Source organism: Diorhabda sublineata, chromosome 8 (genome assembly GCF_026230105.1).
Source record: "Diorhabda sublineata isolate icDioSubl1.1 chromosome 8, icDioSubl1.1, whole genome shotgun sequence".
NCBI classification, from domain to species: domain Eukaryota; kingdom Metazoa; phylum Arthropoda; class Insecta; order Coleoptera; family Chrysomelidae; genus Diorhabda; species Diorhabda sublineata.
This window is the reverse complement of record NC_079481.1, coordinates 18,094,411-18,117,551: the sequence shown is the minus strand read 5'-3', so window position 1 is coordinate 18,117,551 and position 23,141 is coordinate 18,094,411. Positions and strand designations below refer to the sequence as shown.

At 30.1% G+C, this 23,141-nt stretch overlaps 1 protein-coding gene across 1 annotated transcript in view; it reads left to right on the top strand.

Annotated features, from left to right (window-relative positions):
- The window catches only part of LOC130447409 (SH2B adapter protein 1), a 120,336-nt gene extending 118,337 nt beyond the window's left edge, over window positions 1-1,999 (top strand). The window contains exon 7 of the mRNA XM_056784215.1: window positions 1,691-1,999. Within this exon, the coding sequence (XP_056640193.1) occupies window positions 1,691-1,795 (105 nt within the window). The 3' untranslated portion in view covers window positions 1,796-1,999. The remainder of the gene's footprint in view (window positions 1-1,690) is intronic.
- The last annotated feature ends 21,142 nt before the right edge of the window (window positions 2,000-23,141 follow it).

Below are 23,141 nucleotides of genomic sequence, written 5' to 3'. Positions count from 1 at the left end.
TCTTGTTCTTGATCTTAGGTCTCTTCTGTTTTAAAATTAATTTTTTTTTATAATTTTTTAAAGTTAAATTTTGAGGTTTCGACTTTTCTTTAAGTCTTTATCAAAATATGATATTTACCCTGACAATTTGCTTATTTATATTAACTTATAGATCACTTTCATCATGAATATCGAAATAAGAATGAAATCAACTTTGTTCTAATAAGAAAAATTAATTTTTCCTTGGTCCTTATATCTCAAATATATAGCAGTAATCATTCAAATTATTTGTAGTTTTATTAGAATTTACAAAATTGAACTATAAATTTTACTTAAATTATTTAAATCTTTTTTCAAAATATTTTGATAAAAACTTAAAGAAATGTCGAAACGGCAAAATTTATCTTTCTTCTAAAAACTATTAAAAAAAACTAATTTTGAAACAGAAGAGACCTAAAATCAAGACATTTAGATGCATTAATATGGGAACATGGAGGAAACACCAAAGTGGACTAAAGTTAATATATTTTCTGAGGTTTCGCATACTTATGTATTCATCATCTGGGACTGAAATTATGGTCAAATATAAAATAAGAAATATGTATTAATGTATTTTGTATTTGACCATAATTTCAGTCCCAGACGATAGTATAGTATATATATATATATATATATATATATATATATATATATATATATATATATATATATATATATATATATATATATATATATATATATATATATATATATATATAGATATTTTCCCTTGCATATAACGCAATTTTTTCCGTTCTAATTAAAATATACCTTCATAATTTGAAGAAGAAGAAATAGTGCAGTAAAATCGAACCAATTAACTATGATTGTAACTGAAATTTAGAACAAAAATAACATACTATTTTCGTAGTCAATAGGCAATATTGCTTATGCTGTTTTGTTACAGATATAACCTTTCTAATGAGGACACTGTGAATGAAATATGTAAATCCACATGCCGCACATATCTAAGTCAAATAAAACGAAACTTTTAGTTTAGTAGATCCTCCATCACATTTTGGAATGATCATGCGGGAGATTTTGAATACGTATGTAGAGACAGTTGGTCAGAACGAGAATCTCCACATATACAGTCTTCTGTAATTGTATATTGCTTTCATGAAAAATTGACTCTTCTGTACTTTTCTCAGTTGGTACAAAATTTCATAAGAACTTTTCGTCTTAAAATTAATTGACAAGTATGACATTATATGGAATTTCAATTGGGCGAAGCAAACTGACTGTGAATAAAATATTAATTACAAAGTAATTGATAATGACATTTGAGGCAACTCAAAATATTTATTTTTGAAATATTTTATATTAAATTATATAGAGTGTGTTTAGTAATTTACCAAACCCAAGAGTTTAGGCAATTGTGAACAAATGATACAATCCTCTTGTAATTCTGAAATTATATGTACGTATCAAATTATTCGATAATAATTTTCATTAGAATTGATTCATATTTTAGCTATTTTGTTATAAAATGATGTTGTTATAAAAAATTACAGCAAATAACTGTGTTAATATTCGTTAAAAACATTTTCGTTCGCAATTTTTATTTTATTTTTCATAATATATACTATCTACACCTAACTCACAACTCATACCTGAACAGAAACTGGAAATCCTGTTGTAATTACCTCTAGAGCCTGGACAATTTTTTCAGGTTCAAACTCACTATGGTAGTGTTCGAACTCAAGAGACATCTTTAGAACAAATACAAGCTGAAGCTTCCGCTCGCGCTGTTGATAATCAGTACAGCTTTGTTTAAATTAAGGTAAACTGCCTTTTTAAACTATTCGCATTTATTGTTCATTGAACTTTACAAAATAAATAATATTGAATTACTATTATGTTAAAGAATAAATGTAAAATTTTAACCTTGTTTGTTTGTGCAAAATAACGAAACAGAATAAAGACTTAAAATTAAGCTTACTTGAAGTGATTTGTTGACCAGTATTAAATAAAAACCTCAATCCAATTATTTGATCACTATGTAATAAAGTTAACAACTCTTTAAGCATTTAAAAATAATGAAAATCAATTTATCTGAAAAACATATTTAATGTTGTTAGTGGTCATAACTTGTATATATATATATATATATATATATATATATATATATATATATATATATATATATACAGGGTGTCCCAAAAATTGCACGCCAGGCTGACACGGGAGGTAGATCAACTTTAGATCTATCAAATAAAAGCAACATGACCTCAGTAAAGTTTTTTAGTTTTCGAGATATTAACACTTTTAGGTTTTTTCAGAAAATCTCTACTTTTTGCCCTATTTTTGTCTGTTATGGGCATAAAAAACCTCTAATTTATAATTCTTTTTTTTCTGGGCTACCACTAATAGTTGGTTGAGACAACCCAGTATTCATTTTAATAAAAAGTAGCACGACATTAACAAAAAAAACAACTCAATCTTACCTTTTGTTTCAAAGCGAAAACCTTAACTAAAGTTTGGTTAGCGACTGTGAAAAAAAATGTACCAGACTGAGTCAGAAAATGTTCTGCAGCCACATTCTTCTTCTTGTCTCAAGAGACACATCTTCCAAAAGAATGGGTAGATCATTTTGTAAAAATTCTAAATACATTGCTGCATTAAGGGTAGCAGGGAGTTCGAATGGGCCAATTATTTGCCCATTGAGGATCCCGGTCCATAAATTTATTTTAAATTGGTGCTGCGAACGGTCTTGTCTTACTTCATGCGGATTTTCTAATTGCAAACTGTGAATATTATGTAGATTAAGATCTCTTTTACAGGCCGACTCGTCGCTCCATAAGACGTAGTTGAAAAAATTTGGGTCTTCCTCATGCTTCTCCAGCATTGTATGACAAAACGATACACGTTTTGTATAATCACTGCTTAACAGCGTTTGAACCCTTTGAATATGGTACGGGTGGTATTCATACCTCTTCAAAATTCGTTGCGCTTGCGATTTAGAAACGCCAGTACGTCGTTCGATTACCCTTAATGAAGTAGATGGGTCCTCCGATACTTGTTCTAGTACAACCTCATCCTCTTGAGTACTACGTGGTCTTCCTTGAGAACTTCTTTGGCCAAGGATTCTGCCTTCTCGGCAGGCATTGACAGTGCGAAGAATAATCTCATGGGATGCTCGCCTGCGGTTAGGGTATCTTTCCGAGTACAATCTCGCTGCCAATCTTGCGTTATAACTCACGTTAGCACGTGAAGAAACGCGTCTTGTCTCACCATAAATTAACAACATTTCTGTGTACTCACTAGAGGTGAAAAGCACAGGTTGTTCATTTGCCATCTTAAAAGCAGTCCAAATCACAAAGTAAATCGAGTCCACTAAGAGCGCTAAGTCGTCGTTATGAAACTGTATCCAATAAACTAATTCCAAACACTAACAAAACGGAATCCAAGTTAATGCGAAGTTATCGCAAAAATGCAAACCGAAACTTCAAGACGAAGGAATTAAAGAACACGTGTGTAGCACTAAACACAAGGAGCAGTACTAAATTTACCCTGCGCCCCTGCGGTGCAGTGCGCAGGTATTACCTCTGATCCTCTTCGTAACGTCGTTACCGACCGAACAATGAGTGTGAGCGAGATAGTCAATAAATGTTTAAGGTCATTCAGTTTCTCAGTTTCTCACTGATAAGGCTGCACATTCAATTAAAACTATTATTTTTTAGTTTCTTAATTTCGAAGAATTACGACTTCAATGACAAAACGTGGTATTATTCAATTTTTAGTAAAAAAAAACTATAAATGTTGTACCATTTTGGAAGGAGCATTAAGCATGCTAGTTTTTAAGAACATTTTCTGACTCAGTCTGGTACATTTTTTTTTCACAGTCGCTAACCAAACTTTAGTTAAGGTTTTCGCTTTGAAACAAAAGGTAAGATTGAGTTGTTTTTTTTGTTAATGTCGTGCTACTTTTTATTAAAATGAATATTGGGTTGTCTCAACCAACTATTAGTGGTAGCCCAGAAAAAAAAGAATTATAAATTAGAGGTTTTTTATGCCTATAACAGACAAAAATAGGGCAAAAAGTAGAGATTTTCTGAAAAAACCTAAAAGTGTTAATATCTCGAAAACTAAAAAACTTTTACTGAGGTCATGTTGCTTTTATTTGATAGATCTAAAGCTGATCTACCTCCCGTGTCAGCCTGACGTGCAATTTCTGGGACACCCTATATATATATATATATATATATATATATATATATATATATATATATATATATATATAAATTTCTTTAACTTCTTATTACTTGGACTTCTTGATGTATTGATGCTTCTAAATGTTGATTTCAGATCTGTATCTTATGTATTAAAATTAGTCTTTTTTTAATAATTTTTAAAAGATTGACGTTTCGACTAATTTAAGTCATTATCAAAATATGATATTGACATTAATCAATACCTACATCATGAACATCAAAATAAGAATAAAATCAAAATAGAAATTTGTTCTAATACGAAAAATTAATTTTTTCCTCAGTCCTTTCATCTCAAATATGTACTAATTGTGACGCTGTCTACATAGAGCAGACCTCTCAATGTATAGAAAATAGACTAAAAGGTCATCAATACGATAAAAAAAATAAACTGCATTAACGGACCATGAAATATCAAAAATATAAATTCAATTATAAAGATTTAAAAATTCTTGGAACGGAATCTTATACACGAAAAAGAGAATTTTTAGAAATGGTTCACATTCATAAGAATGAAAAAGCTATAAATGATAAAAAAGATCTAAATAATTTAAGTAAAATTTATAGCTCTATTTTGTAAATTCCAATAAAACTACAAATAATTGATTGAGTAAGTACTGCTACATATTTGAGATGTAAGAACTGATGGAAAAATTAATTTTTCGTATTAGAACAAATTTCTTTTTTGATTTTATTCTTATTTTGATGTTCATGATGTAGATGATCTATTGATTAATATAAATACGCAAATTGTCTATCAATATAATATTTTGATAAATACTTAAAATTAGTCGAAACGTCAATTTTTTATCTTTTAAAATAAATAAATACCTAGAGTTTTTTTTGATAATTTTTTAAAAGAAAGATAAAAATTGACGTTTTGACTTTTCTTCAAGTCTTTATCAATAGTCTATATTTTGATAAATACTGAAAGAAAAGTCGAAACGTCAATTTTTATGTTTCTTTCAAGAAATTATCAAAATAAACTAAATTTGAATCATAAGAGACACAAAATCAAGAATATTTAGAAACATAAACATATCAAAAGGTCTAAGAAGAAATAAGATATTAAAGAAATATAATATATATATATATATATATATATATATACATATATATATATATATATATATATATATATATATATATATATATATATATATATTGTTATGGTATAAATATATCCAAAATAAATTATTAAACAATAATAAGATATAAATAAAGCAATAAGTTCAGTTCTGTTATTCGGTTACTTAGAGCAGTTTATCACAATAAAATAAATAACATTCTTTATATTAAGTTTTGGCCAACACTATATTCTAAATTATTATTTAATTCTGACAAATCCTGTATAATCAAAGAATTTAATCCATAAATTGACAGATAAAAACAGGAGCATCAACTTCAAAAATTTGTGTGACATACCAACATAAATTTTAAGGTTATAAATGATAAAATATAAAATTTTACAACTGCAATAATAAAATTAATAACATAGGAATGAAATAAATACAACAAAGAAATTATAGAATAATATTATTTGAATAAAGTCACAATAATTTAAAAATTTAGAAATGACTATTTAGTAACTAACTTTTAAAATAAATATCATTGGTTAAAAGAAAAAAAAAGTTTGTTTAAAAAAAAAAGGAATGAAGAAAAAAATCAACAACGAGAAAAAATTTTTTTTGGCAAAAGAAAAAAGAGTAAAATACTTTTAATTGAAATTTAAAAAAATTAAAATCTTGATAAAAAAGGCATAAAATATTCAAAGGATTGATAATTAATAATTGTATAAGTGTAGTAATAAGAAATTAGTGAAAACAATTAAATAAAGTGAAATAAGTGAGAATACTCACAAAGGGACAATTTCCAAGATAAAGAAGTTGTGAAAAGGAAAAGAACAGGAGTGGAACTACAGCGGAGTATCTGTTTATTCTGCAAGGCCGTAACAATTTCCAATTAAAAAAAAAAAAAATTAAAAATACAACATAACAAACACTTAAGGTACTGTTCTATTAAGTTTAAGTATTTCTTTTAGTATATAATATTTGAGTTCACATTTCCATATAATTTAGTTTTATGAATGTAATTATGAGTATGAATGAATGAATGAATGTTTGTAAAATAAAATAATTGTAATAGCTAGTTAAGAAATTGTATATTTTGAATATTTTATTCATTATAAAGAACAGACCCGGTCTTAAAACTATTATAATCTGACCTTATAACCATAACAATTTATCGCAATAAAATTTTTTTAATTTGACCTCACAATATAATACCCTGAGAATAAAAAAAATAATAATAACATAATAAAATAAAGAAATTCAAATAATTATTAATGGCGCCCAAATTAAAATCTGATTTTATTTAAAATAAAATTTATAAAAATAAACATTACACACTATTAATACCATAACAATATGGCGCCCAACGTGGGGCATATATAAAAATTGGGCATAAAAAAAAATTGGACATAACAAAATTTGGCATTGAAGAGTTTACAGTAATAACAAATTTAAACGAGAAAAATGGAAAAAGGAATGACACTCAGAGAGGGGAAACAAATAAGAGCAGAAGGAGAATCAGATGAAGAAGAAAGGAGACATGGAATGGGTGATTTCCAAGTACATTATATGGAACAAGACCATAATGAAGAAACAGAGAGAACTGAAACAGAAGAAATGATAGAAAATCAAACAGCAGAAAATTCACAGAAAAAGAAAGAGAGGATGGATATAATGAGTATGTTCCAGATTATGATAAAAAAAATGGATGAATCTAAAGAAGAAATAAAACGAGAAATGAATACAAATAGTCAAAGAATGGAAGAGAAAATAGAAGATATGAGAAAACAATTGGAAGAAGTAAGAAGCTATGCTGAAAACAAAATACAAGAGACAAAACAAGAAATTCCAGATGAAATGTTAGGAAGATTAATGGAAGTGAAAAACATACAATCTAGAGAAATGGAAAATATTAAGAAAAATGAAAATGAATTAAAAATGGAAATAGGTGGGAATAGTAAGAAAATAGAAATAAATACTGAGAAGATAAAGAAATTAGATAGAGAAATAATGAAAACGAATAAAAATATACAAGATATGGAGGAAGAGATGAACAAAGAAATAAAAATGAATTTTAAGATAGCAGAAGAAGAGAATTATAAAACAAAAAGGGAATTTAAAATGGAAATAGAGAACATACAAGGAAAAATAGAACAAATTGAGAAAAAAGGAATGAGTATGGAATATGTTGGAGGAATAAAAACAATTTATGGAGCAACTAGTCAAAAATTTGACGGAAATATTAAAAAACTGCATCCAAAAATATTCATAAGAATTTTGAAAAATCGAATAAGAGGAATAAATAATATTGAAGACATAAAGGAAATAATAAGAGATCATTTAGAAAATCATGCGTTAATATGGTTTTCTGCCAAGGAAAAAGATATGTCGGATTTTCAAGATTTTGAAACGGCATTTTTACAATATTTCTGGGGGGAAAATACTCAATCAACCATCAGGGAACAATTATATTTCGGAAAGTTTGATGAAAATAGAAGCCATAGTTTGAACAATTATGCAATCCAACTACATGCGATGACACAATATCTGGAACCACCAATCCCTGAGGAGGAAATCGTTATGTTCATAGCAAGGCATTTCAAGGCAGAATTGGCTGAGACCATTGCAATACAAAATATAAGAAAATTGGATCAATTATCTATGTATCTACAAAGAGTAGAGAGAAATTTGATCAGACATGAAAATTCACAACAAAATATAAGAACAAATTATAGAAACAATGAAAATAATCAGAGAAACAACAATCAAAATAACAATTGGACAAATAATAGATTTAATAATAATAGAAATTATAATAATAATGCACAAATTAATAATAACAATAATTATAATAACAATAATTACAATAACAGAAACTACAATACTAATACTAACAATAGAAACAACAATGATTCATACAGACAAAATAATTATAATGACAGGAACAATAGACAATATAGAGGACTGGAGAGTAGAAATTCTGAAGGAAATATGCAAAGAGGAAATGGAGATCAAGAGACAAGAAGAGTAAATTTTCAAAGAATCAATCAAGATAGAAGAAATAGATCAGAAAGCAGAGATGATGATGTAACAAATATAAATGAGACAAGATTACATACAGCACAAATATATAGGGAAAATACAAGACAGACAACTGAACAAATAAATGACAATGAAAATTTTTAAATACGCACACATCAAATAAACAAAATCTATATATTTGTAAATATGAAAATCCAAATGAATTTATAAAAATAAATGAAAATATAGACACAGATGGGAATAATAGTTTAATTATTATAAATGGGCTAATTAACAATTTAGAAGCTAAATTACTTATTGATACTGGATCAGAAGCATCAATGATTAATAAAAATTTTGTTGATAAATTAAATATTCCTACAAATAAAATTATTAAAATCCCAAAAATAAATTTAATAGGTGCTAATTCAAAGAAAATATGTGAAATTAATAGATTAATAAATATAAACGCTAATATTAAGGGAAAAGAATTTAATTTACAAGTATTAATTGCTCCAGATATTGAGACAGAAATAATAATAGGATATGATGAGCTAGAAAAACATAAAGCCATAATAGATATTGAAGAAAGAAGATTAAAATTGGATGGAACATGGATTAACTTTGAAATAATAGCTTTGAAGGAAGAAGGTAAAGTAGTTAATAATATGTACAAGGAAGAATTGAATAAAAATTATGATGATGAAGAAGAAGGGGAAGATGAAGTTATAATGGATTGTCCAGAGGATAAAAAAGAAGAATTAAAATTTGGTTTTCTTATTTCTTTTATAAATAAAATAAATCAAGAAAACAAATTTTGGGAATGTTGTTATGGTATAAATATATCCAAAATAAATTATTAAACAATAATAAGATATAAATAAAGCAATAAGTTCAGTTCTGTTATTCGGTTACTTAGAGCAGTTTATCACAATAAAATAAATAACATTCTTTATATTAAGTTTTGGCCAACACTATATTCTAAATTATTATTTAATTTTGAAAAATCCTGTATAATCAAAGAATTTAAAAAAAAGAGTAAAATAATTTTAATTGAAATTTAAAAAAATTAAAATCTTGATAAAAAAGGCATAAAATATTCAAAGGATTGATAATTAATAATTGTATAAGTGTAGTAATAAGAAATTAGTGAAAACAATTAAATAAAGTGAAATAAGTGAGAATACTCACAAAGGGACAATTTCCAAGATAAAGAAGTTGTGAAAAGGAAAAGAACAGGAGTGGAACTACAGCGGAGTATCTGTTTATTCTGCAAGGCCGTAACAATTTCCAATTAAAAAAAAAAAAAAATTAAAAATACAACATAACAAACACTTAAGGTACTGTTCTATTAATTTTAAGTATTTCTTTTAGTATATAATATTTGAGTTCACATTTCCATATAATTTAGTTTTATGAATGTAATTATGAGTATGAATGAATGAATGAATGTTTGTAAAATAAAATAATTGTAATAGCTAGTTAAGAAATTGTATATTTTGAATATTTTATTCATTATAAAGAACAGACCCGGTCTTAAAACTATTATAATCTGACCTTATAACCATAACAATTTATCGCAATAAAATTTTTTTAATTTGACCTCACAATATAATATCCTGAGAATAAAAAAAATAATAATAACTTAATAAAATAAAGAAATTCAAATAATTATTAATGGCGCCCAAATTAAAATCTGATTTTATTTAAAATAAAATTTATAAAAATAAACATTACACACTATTAATACCATAACAATATATATATATATATATATATATATATATATATATATATATATATATATATATATATATATATATATATATATATAATATATTTTGATTTATTATTGTATCTAAATGTTCTTGATGTCTCTTCTGTTTCAAAACTCGTTTTTTTTATAGTTTTTAAAAGAAAGATAAATTCTGATGTTTCGACTTTTCTTTAAGCCTTTATCAAAATATTTTGAAATATTTGCTAAGTCTGGATGAATATCCTATGGTACCAGTTAAAATATTAATTGACAGGAATCTGTATCAAATCAAATCAAATATGCGACAAATCAAGAACAGAGGCGTCTCTAGTTCATGTAGCGCCCGGGTCCAATCATAAGCATAGTACGGTACTATGCTTATGGGTACTATTAGTACCCTCAAGTACCTAATCGTGTTGAGTAATGTTAAAATGGAATATGCACAAGCAACACTTCAAGTTATCACATATTGTCTTTGTAGTAAACTAACATCTTGTAAGTAACAACCTATTTTCAAAAGTACAAAATTTGTCTGGAAATAACTAGGTGGGTACACTCAAACATGTCTGTCAAATATTTTCGCTCAATTACGGTTTACGGTATCGCTGAATAAGCGGCACGCCACAATACATATAGTCCTTTCAGAAATGCCGCGCGCAGACGTATGAATAAAACAATGTCAGCTCCATTTATTATTCTTAATAAGTCGAGTTCGCAACGATAATAGGCGTGTTTTCTAATAAAACAGTTTCCGGCATGCGCCTTTTGATAGCGATGGCATACTCACTATTACCATTATTATAACTTTGTGATTTAAAGTTTATTTAATGTTGAACAGAAATTCCTATTGTAAAAACTGCTCGTGTGAGCCGCGCCTCTCTTTGCTAAAACTAGAAACATTTATTTATGAAGAGCTCTGCCTTGAGAAATGTAGGTATGCAAACTGGAATACTTTTTACGTGGGTTACACTGCGCCCAGGCCCGCTTTCATAACACGGGTGCATTTTCATTGAAATTGCCGGGCCAGAAGGCGTGCAACGAGTGGCGCTCGGGCGCTCTTAAGATCACGGCGATCTGGTAAAGACTCCTCTGATCAAGAATGCTGAAAAAATCGGCGATATATTCCAAAATTTTGGGACCCAAATCAGCGTTTATTATTTTAATTACTTACTAATAAGGTGTATCTAGGGGATCTTTCTTTTATGCTCGTAATTACACTGGTTGACGCGCGTAAGGATAACCAAATTATCTTCTTCAGAGACTAGAGGTTAGGTTGGTGGGTATGAATCCCAGAAATTCCAACCTACTAATAGCAACGAATTTATAAAAATTCGGAGCGCAGTAATTATCTAAGACTCGGGACAAACTTATTGGATAGGACCATATCCAGCAAAAATCGTGACGTAATCAATTTCAATAAAACACTCAATTAGTTACATAGCAGTATCACTGGTATTATGTACATTTAATTTTCAAAAGCATAGGTGTTACATTATTTTAGGAGAAAATTATTCATATTAATAATTGTAGTTTCGAAAATTACATCTCAGCATTAGCTGTAGTCACAGGAACTCAAAGAATATTAATACAGAACCTACTTCAGACATTAAATGATTCTTCTCTCTACATATACTTTAGTCTAGCTGTAACTGATTATATTTTCATTTATAAGATTTATAACTTTTACTATTTTTCAATTGCAATGATAATCTGCTACCTACAAAAAATCAATACATGTTTGTGACGTCACCTAGTGGACTTATATTCTATATATGATTAATTGCTTTTCCGTGATAGTCCCTTTCCTCTACAATATATTCTACGCATTATCTTTCATTCTTTTCACAGGCTAATAAATTTGCAGCAATGTGAAACAATTATCTTGGTAGACTGTCAAATATGTTTTTGTCACGAAGCTGCTAAATATGTCATGTCTCTTTTTTTGACAGAGCTTTTCAAAAGTGCCGATATTTAGCATTTTTGGCACCTCTTATCTTTGCAAACTTTATGTTAGGTGAGAGATTCAATTTGTCACAGTACTTTAAAAAAATAAGTGTTGTTTTTTGACAGAGATATCAGTTCAAGAAAAATCACATAACGTTATTACGCCGAAGATTGTCAACTGCCTCCAAACACTTGACTTGATAATTTTTGTTTAAAATGTTATTTTTGAACTCAAGAATTCTGATACTGCTACTCCTACTGCTATATGCCCCACTGATAATATTTGAGATACATACAGCTCATGAAGAATTATTCTGAAGTTATATAGCGTTCTTTGAAAAATTTTTTTGAACAAAATACATTTTGTTACCTAATAGCTAGACTTGCTCCTTAATATATTAGTATCGCCGTTTTTAAATTTACAATATTATATCTATACAAATACGCTAGTTTTTGTTCCATTGAGGAAGATCAATTATTGGTGAATTTACAGACAAATTCTCGTAAATTTCATGGTTCCTAGCAGGTGCGCGTCGGGAGCGTTACGTTACTACACAACGCACCGCTCGCTGGAAATCTGCGCCTGCCAAATTAAGGCTCACTCGGAGATATGCGATTGTGCTCAGCAGAGTACTTTACTAGCAAATTACTAGCAATCAAATAATATGTGTGAACAATCACTGGTGTTAGTGTATTGGCGTGCAAGCGTACTCTACTTTTTCGTGCTAGTGAAGAGTGGGGGTCCGAAAGTATCAGTGCACTGGCAGGTGTGAACATATAAAGTACGTTTCTTCAGTTTGTTTTGTGAATAGTTTCAAAATAAAATAAAAATGAGCAGATAATAACACAAGCGGACTGAAAAGGAAACCAATCCTTTTATGAACCTCAAATAAATGAGGAATGTTTGTGAAATGTAGAATCTGTTGATTATAAAAACGTAACTCATAGGGGTATCTTCCATACTTCCAAAAGTAATTCATCAAATTTATCCACTCCCATTCGAAGATGATTCCCATTTCATTTCTTCTTCCGTTTGGAAGATATATTATTATATCTTCAAATATGTCTTCCAATTCGTCAATGAAAACCGTTGTTAAGTTCATACACTTCACATCCTGATCACTCATATTATTATTTTCTGTATGATGATTATAAAAATAAAAATAAGCGAGAAGTATATTGAAAATTAAGAAATTCTACCAACATTCACAAACAATTCAAGACGTGACAAATAAAATCAAAAACTATAGATATGTTATAAGCAGTCAAAGGAAGTGAAGGATTCAATAGGCATTAGCATTGGGGACGACGACGTTCATGAACCTAATATTAAGTGGTATGACAAATTACATACAGTTATGCAGATGATGGTATCAACAAGAAAAATATGCTACATTCAAATAACCACAGTATCGTCAACTGAACTCGCATGCGAAAAAGTATGCTAGTAAGCTAGCACGTGTGAATACGAAATCTCTTTCTAATGAATTGCCTTTACTTACTAGGGATTTGGCTTGCGCTATGATTGCTGAGGTTTATATTGTTTCGTCCGTACTCTCCATGCATTAAGTAATATTAAGTTTAATTAGTGTAAATTAAATCAAATCATTGTAAATTACGATAATATTAGTGTATATATTGTAATTTATGTGTGGTATAATGGATTATATAGTTTCTGAAAAAATCTTTTTCGCTTTCGAAGTTATCCGCAAGTTACATTAATGAACATTGTCTATTAAGCTTTATTAAATAACGCCGACGAGGCACTTTGTAAAACATATAATATTGTTAATTGTATAATAGTATCGGATTCTGTTTTGTCAATGTATTAAATAAACGTTTCTCAACGTGTAATTTGTTTTTTGTTTCTCGAAGCTCAGTAACGTAATTGGCCCAGTCAGTAGGATATTTCGGAAATTTAACGTATCGCACGGGAAATTTTCTGTTTCAATGATTAACCGGAATATTCGATTTTGTGTTCGGAAACTGAGAATTCGAGTGCGTATCGAAGAACTGCAGATAGTTCGAGTGGACATCGAGCGATTCTAACGGTTCCAGTAGACGACACCGTTCCGACCTTTAGGACCTCCAGAATATGATAGCTTTAGTTGTAACGTAAGTACTCATAATTATTTCGTTTTTCCACATTCAACCATTCAGTAGTTATATAAATATATGAAAATCGTTAATATATTTTGATGAGCGAAGTAGAAGTTTGGAGTAGAAAACATAAGTATATTATTTTCGACCAAGCGAAGCTAATAATTTTGAAAATAGTTCTAGTGAAAATATTTTAGAAAATATAGATTTAAAAATGATCAAATCAGGTACAAACTACCAACTACTTAAATTATATTTAGATTCAATTACAAATTTTGATGATACGCTTAATATATTCATAGGTAATTGTGAAAGTTTTATTTCTGTGTTTGCTAGTAATTCAGATAATGCGTTAAACACATTTTCACTTAGAGCTATTATAAGGAAAATTAACAGGTAGAGCAGAAATATTAATTGGTTCGCGCACAGAATTAAAAACATGATGAAATCAAACAAGCTTTAAATTTAGGTTTTGGAGATCAACGAGACATTGACTGTTTAGTTCAAGATCTTATTAACCTAAAACCATTTAAGAATGAAACCCCTTTTAGTTTTGGTATGCGATCCCAAGATTCTAGGAGCCTCATTATTTCTAAATTAAACACTTCACATATAGACTTAAGTCAGAAACAATTATATCTCAGGAACTACGATAATTTAGCTTTAAAAACTTTTGTTCATGACTTACCTTCACCTATACAAACTAACATACGTTTACGGTCACCTGACAGTCTAGAAAAGGCAATGAGCTTAGTTGTAGAAGAAGAAAACTTCTTGTACTCTACTCAAAGATTAGGTAATTTGAATTCAAATGTGTCATTCAAACCTAGTTTAAGAGTTACACCTATACTAGAACGCAAAATCTCAATCATTATCCCACAAATCATAACAATGTACAATCATTTCAACCATCCCGTCCAATATTTCCAACTAATTTAATAACTGGTCCTCCAGCATCATACCCACCGAGGTATACACAACATTCTCCTACAAATCCGTCTTATAGTAATTGGCGTCCAAATAACAACTATTCAACTCAACGTCATCCAGTATTTTCAAACCAAAATTTCAACCCGATACAAAGACTCTCACAACCACCACAGAATTTTAATCAACCTCAAAATATTCGTCCTAACAATCCACAATATAATCGCCCAAATAATTCCCAAGATTTCAAACCAGAACCAATCGACATCTCTTCAGGAAATACTGTACTTAATCCCATTCAAGACCGAAATTCACATCTGCAGAACTTTTTAATTAAGCTGTAGATAATTCTGATTCTCATGATCAATTTTATTAGTAAAATCCAAATTATTATGAAAATATCGATAATGCTGATATAAACAATTATAATACACAGGAAACAGAACATTCTTATGTAGATAATCCGACGAAGGTGAACGCATTAAAAACAAATCTGCCATTTATAGAAATTCCAGAAATAAATGCAAAATTTTTAGTTGACACAGGAAGTTCAAAGTCACTTATAAATCCAAAGCTAGTGTATAAATTTTATAAGAATTACATATTTTATCGAAAAATTTAATATTCTCACTGCTCATAATATTAGTTACCACGACGAGGTAGTGTACATTTCATTGTTCAATAGTTGTAATTTACAAGATTTACAGACTCTGATAAAAATATAGAAAGTTATTCTTTAATAATACCAGGTCGTACTAAAGAAACTGTAAAATTACCAGTTAATTATAAAAATGGCATTGGAATATTAGATTACGAAAAGTTAGGTAATGGTCTTGAAACACTAAAAGCATTAGTAACTATAGTCAATAATTTTGCAATAACCACAATAATAAATTCAAATAAGAACCCTTTCAAGCTGTATATTCATGAACCTTTCAACATTGAACTCTTGAATTTAGTTGAAGTAAATTTTTTAGAAAAAATGGAAGTAGAATCAGAAATAAACTTAGGTTATTCCAATGATAACAAATTGAAAGAAAATTTAAAAAATATAAGAAGGAAGCGTTAAGAAAACTTTGCTATGAATACAGAGACATTTTTTATTGCGAAGATATTCCTTTTAGTTTTACCAACGAAATCAAATATAAAATTAAGTTAACCGACGATAGTCCAATATACACTAAATCTTATCGGCTCCCGGAAATTCATCGAGAGAAAGTGAGAAGACAAATGGAAAAAATGTTGAAAGAAGGTATTATAGAATAATCTACTTCTGCGTTTTCTGCACCTATTTGGATGGTACCCAAACTATACAGACTAGGAAGAGCTAACTATTTTACATCATTGGATTTAGCTAGTGGCCTCCACCAAATCGAAGTTGACCCCGAAGACATACCCCAAACTGCCTTTACCATCCCACAAGGTCACTTTCAATTCAAGAGAATGCCTTTTGGACTCAAGAATGCCCCATCCACATTTCAAAGCGTAATGGACAATGTATTACGAGGACTTACTGACGTAACCGGTATTGTTTACCTTGACGATATCCTAATTTACAGTACTTCTCTTCAAGAACACATAGAGAGAGTTAAACAAGTATTTGACAGACTGAGAAAATTTAACTTAAAGATACAACTCGACAAATCCGAATTTCTTCAAAAATCTATAGTATACGTAGGTTATATAATTACCCCCGAAGTTGTAAAACCTAATCCTGAGCAAATTTCTGTAATCAAAAACTTCCCAAAACCCAAACCGAAATCAAAAGTTTCCTTGAACTTCTTGGATATTACCGCCGTTTCATACCAAATTTTGCCTAACTGACCAAACTAATGGCGAAATGCTTGAAAAAAGGAATACGAATAATTCATGGTAAGGAACTTACAGACTCTTTTTAAAATTGTAAAGAAATTCTAACAAACGATCCTATATTACAATATCCAGACTTTTCCAAACCAATGATTCTAACAGCCGACAGTAGTAACTATTCCCTTGGAGCAGTATTATCACAAGGTACCGTTCCAAATGACAAACCTATAGTTTACGCCTCACGAACCCTGAACGATTCAGAAATCAATTACTGTACGATTGAAAAGGAATTACTTGCAATGGGCTTGCAAAAACTTTCGACTTTATTTATAGGGACGACAGTTTCACATATATACTGACCACAAACCCCTAACTTGGCTTTTCAAATTAAAAGAACCTAACTCAAAATTAGTGAGATGGCGTTTGAAATTAGAAGAATACGGCTATCAAATATTATACAAACGTGGATCTTCAAATGTTGTATCTGACTGTCTAAGTAGAATACCAATTAACGCTTTAGAAACCGATTCAATTATTAATAACCCTGGTGACGCAATTGTCGAAATTTTAGAATTCTTACGAGAGTTCGAAAACTCTTTAGAACAAGAAAACAATTCTACCGATGAGCAAAGTCAATCAAAAATAAATATTATCCCAGACATACAATTACAGCCTCCTAAAAATACCACTAATATACCTCAAAATTTACGAGAAGAACTCACCTGAACCTGACTGGACGAAACCTTCTACCCCTACCTTCTACTCCAATTCCTCAACTATTCATTTAGCTTTTGAAACCACTTTAAAACCTAACCAAGGAATTCCTATATTAGATGAAATTATTAATAACAAAGTTCACCAAATTTTAGTATATCCAAATCTATATCTAAAACTAGATATCTCTCACGATACATACGAAAATCACAAGATTACGAAAGTTAAAATTCCAGGAAATGACAACGAACGCGTTTTGTATTCAAATTTTTAGTAGAGAACATAGAACAATACATTCTATCTTTATTTTAACAAAGACAACTTGTATCATGATTTTAATAGAGTTTATTCGAAACATTTCTCTTCAAATCAACCAAGACTTATCAAATGCACTAAATTAGTTAATACTGTATCAAATAAAGAAGAACAAATCTTTTTACTCAGAAATTACCATGAAAGCAAAACCACATACAGAGGAATTCAAGAAACCTTCGAAAAATTAAAAGCAAAATACCATTAGAAAAATATGAAAAAAACGATTACTAATTACATTAATTCTTGTACAATTTGTCAGAAAAATAAATATGCTAGACAAAAACCCCTAATGTTAACTGAAACTGCATCAAAACCATTCCAAATTATACACATCGACGTTTTCGTTTACAACGGAAAATCTTATCTATCATTAACAGATGCATTCACAAAATTCGCACAAGCAATTCCTTCTAAAACAGCTGTTATTATAAGTAAGCTCTAATAAAATATTTGACATCGTTCGGAGGACCACAATTAATTGTTTTAGATAAAGGTACAATTAAAATACAGTTCACAACAACTGGTCATCATGAATCCAACTCTGTAGCCGAAAGATTTCATTCAACCTTGATTGAACATCTTAGAATACTACGAGAACTTTACCCCGACGAAGATGATTTAATAGATTACACAATAATAGGTTACAATAATTCTATACACAGTTCTACAAGTTTCACCCCTTATGAACTTATTTTTGGTTATACAGATTCTAGAAACCCAAACAAAATTTTCATACCCCAATCTTTCTATAATGACTATTTAGATAATAATTGAACAAAATTAAAGAAAAAAAAAAGAAAAATTAAAAGAAAACAAAGAAAAAATTTTACAAAAACGGAATAGTAACGGTGATTCGAATAGTGAAATCTAAATTAGTCAAATTGTATACTAGCATAATCCCAAAAAAACGAAATAAAAAAGATAACCGTTTCCTAGGTCCTTTCGAAATTACTCAAATACTTGACAGAAATCGTGTTGAAATTTCTGGAAAATTACTCAAACATAAAAAAATAAAGCACATAAAGAAATTGTTCACATAAATAAATTAAAAAAACCTCACATTTCAGTTTCCTCTTTTGGACCGTTGAAGGAAGATAGATGCACCCAAATTCTATAACCTAAACAATAATCCAGGCCTCCTACCCTTACGACTAGGCATTACAAATATAACCGACCACTTTTTAAATTTAAGGGACAAATACAAAGAATCAAACATATTAACAGCAGACCAATTGCAGAGATTTCTGGAAGGAACTATTTTTAGAATTTTATTTTATTCTTGAATTAACATAGATTTTTCTAATTAGTAGGTTTTTCAGTAGATAAAAAGAATTAAATAATCATTTAATATTTTATTAACGTAGAAGGGGCATGTCGTAGAGAAAAGTTGTGGAAGTTAAGAATCGATAATTTAGAGGATTTAAATTCAGCTTTACTTGTGAAATTATATCACACGAAAACAAAAAAGGCAAGAACGTTTACTGTAACGGGAGAACTCTATGAGATATATAAAAAATATGCTGTTCTTTGTCGGACTGATTAGCCAGAAAAACGTTTCTTTATCAATTTTCAGCACGAAAAATGTACTAGACAGGTAGTTGGCATGAACAAATTCGATAGTATGGCTAAGAGAACTGCATTTTTTTGAAACTAGAAAACCCCCATCTATACACAGGTCACTGCTTCAGACATTCTTCGGCAATAATTTTAGTTAATGCAGGAGGGGGTTACGGTATTAACCTTAGAGCCCCATGGAGGATGGCAATCCACCGTGGCTGGCAGAAGGATAAGTCGAGGAGTTTATTAAAAATAAAATTAATGTTACTAAAAATAATAAAATCGTCAACTCTATTGAAAAACCACTCGAATCCCTTACAGAAATGGAGACAAAAAATACAACGTATATGAACGATCAACCCTCAACATCCAAAATTAACATAACAGAATATATCATATAAAGAAATGACGTTCCGGGTTTAACTATACAAAATTGTAAAAATTTCACAATCAACTACAATTTTAAGTAATAGTTAACAGTCAGGAGGATACTTAAGTATTATTTTGGTTTTACTAATCATAAAAATAAAATTCCATTACTTTTATTCTTTCAATTTGTGCAGTTGTAGAAAAAGTATAGTGTGCAACATATGACGATTTCAGTCTCTTGGTAGTTGTATTTGTACATTTTAGCGAAACTGTGATAAGAGGTACGGACCACGCGACATTTCCAGCGCTCGTGAATGGACTGACCAAGCTGACCGAGGGTTGCGATGTGCTGTGATGTCGCCCGTCGAGCGCCAACCTGGTAAAATCCCGAGTCGCGCATTTATTTTGTTATTAAATTTCTCGGAAACTACACGACGTATCCTAATAATTTTTTCACCTATATTCTTCATTTCCAACCTAGTTTACAGAGAGCTAAAATATAGTGAACATTCTTCCTTACGGTTGGAACCATGATTCGTAACGTGGCAAGAGGCATGAATAGTGGAGCTCTCCCCGTTGGCGGGAGCGTTCCTATTACGAGGAGAGAGCACGAGAATCAAGAAACAGTGAATTTCAATCCCCTTGCATTCAACTTACCCAGGTTCGATTCCCAACAAGTTAACTTTTTTTATTAATATTGTTTGGAAGAATAATTAGTTTGATATAATACTTCCCAGATGTATTGGAGAAATATTTTGTACATTTTAGTACTTACTTTCGTCCTATCAAAGGAGCGTGGCAAATTAAAGATAGTTTTAACAATAAAACCGAATACTTGGTGAGAAAGCAATCTAATATAAATATAACAATTATATTCTATGTACACGAAGTTTTAATGAGACAAGATAAATTGTGATGCTTTGCTTCTCTTGTACAGAAAAATAATAAAATAACTAATAAATCTAATCAATTACTTTATAATGCCCACCTGCTCGAATAGACGTAGGAAACCTTTTCCTTTGATTTATTCCTCTAATAGAGGAAGAGTTAGAGTCCAATTTTAGGTGGCCACTTCAAAAGTCATGAAACCTTCTACAGTGGACTCTTTGTGTGAGTTATATTATCGCTTCCTCAACGCGTGTGATATTGGTTCAGCCGAAGTTAAAGCAAATCTTTCCACCTTGAGGTCTTTCTTTTCAACGGAGAAACGTCGTGTCATCGTATGATCCAGAATCCACCGACTGTACTGTCTCAATTCAGGTCTCTTCGATCATGAAGCAGTGTTAACAAAATTTTCGATAAAATCCAATATTGAAAATGCTTCTCTCAAATTATGCCTTATCTTTTGGAAAAAAAGTTTTCAAAATCAAGCAACTTCAATCAACTGACTGGAACATGCTCTCTGGTGATATGGACTTCGAATTTTCCAGATTCATAAAAACACTAACTAGTCTGGCATCCCAATCTATCCCTCTCAGGTGTATTAAAAATAAGCAAAATAAACCCTGGTCCACTACGTATATCTGCAAGGAACATGCGATCTTTATCTCACCAAAGGAAATTCTCGGATAGTGTCTTCTTCAAAAAATATGTGAAACTATACAGAAAAATTTATCATAAGACAATAAAAGCTGTCAATGATATTTATTAGAATAGGAGACTCGCCAATTCTCGTAATGTTTCTAAAGAAGCATGGTCCATTGTGAATGATCTAAGAAATAAGCCTTCTTCATCGAGCATAATCTCTACTTCACCCAATTAACGTTTTATTTCAAAATGGCACTTTTCCCAATTGCCTTAAGACGGCTATAATCATACCTCTGCATAAAGGGATAAATAAAAAACAAGCATCAAATTATCGCTCAATTGCACTCCTTCCTACGTTATCTAAGATCATAGAAATATTGGTCAAAAGAGGCTTTTATCATTTGTGGTTAAGTATAAAATACTTACTACACACTAATTTGGATTTCTAAATAACAAATGCACAAATGCTTTAATAATGTATACTCTAGCCTAAACAGCTATCACTCCACTGCAACAACATTTTGTGATTTTTCTAAGGCTTTCGATTGTGTTAATCATAATATTTTAATCAACAAATTGCAGTACTACGGTTTCAGAGGAACACCTCTCCCATTGTTCAAGTATTACAAACAGAAGTCAGCTTGTAAGAGTTAATACAACGATATCGTCTTGCAAGCCAATATAATGTGGGGTGCCCCAAGGCTCAGTACTAGGCCCTATTTTGTTTCTTCTATTTATAAACGACATCGCCTATCTAGACATCAGAGGTAAAATATGCCTATTTGCAGACGACACTAGTTTCTTTGGAGCAACCTTGATCTCACTGCATTTCATAGGACCACATTTAGTGACCTAATCACCCTTAAATCATGGTGCTATCCAAATCTTCTGTCTCAACGTTTTTAAAACCAAAGTTTTATCATATAAAAATACATTGTAGCCTTTTCTATTAAATAACACCACCATTGACGTCGTTGAATCTGTAAAATTCTTAGCGCTTTTTGTGGACAATTCCTTGAAATGGGAGTTACATATTGCTACCTTATTCAAAAAATTGAGTTCTTCCTGTTTTGCGCTGAGATCAGTTTCCAAAGAACTGAACTTATCCACCTCCTGAGCAGTCCATTATTGAGTCGCATCTCAGATATGCCCTTTCCTTCTGGAGTACATGTGGTGCGACTCATTTTGAGCGAATCTTCAAACTACAGAAGAGAGCTGTTAGATATTTACACCCACCAAACAGCAGGGCTCACTGCAGGGACAGCAATTTTCCTCGTCAAGAATGAAGTATACACAAATAGTAGATAGGAAACAAAAACCACAATCTCCAACACTAGGTTATGATGTGGAGCTTCACAAGAGGTGCCTACTCTGGTCACCATGTAGGACTCCCACTCCATAGATAACCAATAAGTCGCAGAGACAGGAACAACAGCAGGTACATGAGTACCAGCCAGACCGTATTACACTAACTGACTGCTTAAAAAGATTACTAGAATAATCAAAAATTAAGGAAATAACAAAAAGGGAAATACTTTCAGAAATTGAGAGAGTTGCACATTCATTCATACTAGAATCGGCTGAAGTGGCGTATATAGAAATGGAACAAAAACAACGGGTTATGACTTTTGAAATGATCCAAAAAATGAGATGAGATGGCAATACCAAGCAGCCCTGATGAATCCGACGCTCAAAGTATATATTAACATCGTACAAGTGAAAAGAAAACAATAATTAATTATTTTACAATAGAACATTAGAAGCTTATATTCGAATTATTATGAGTTAAGAGTTATAAATAAT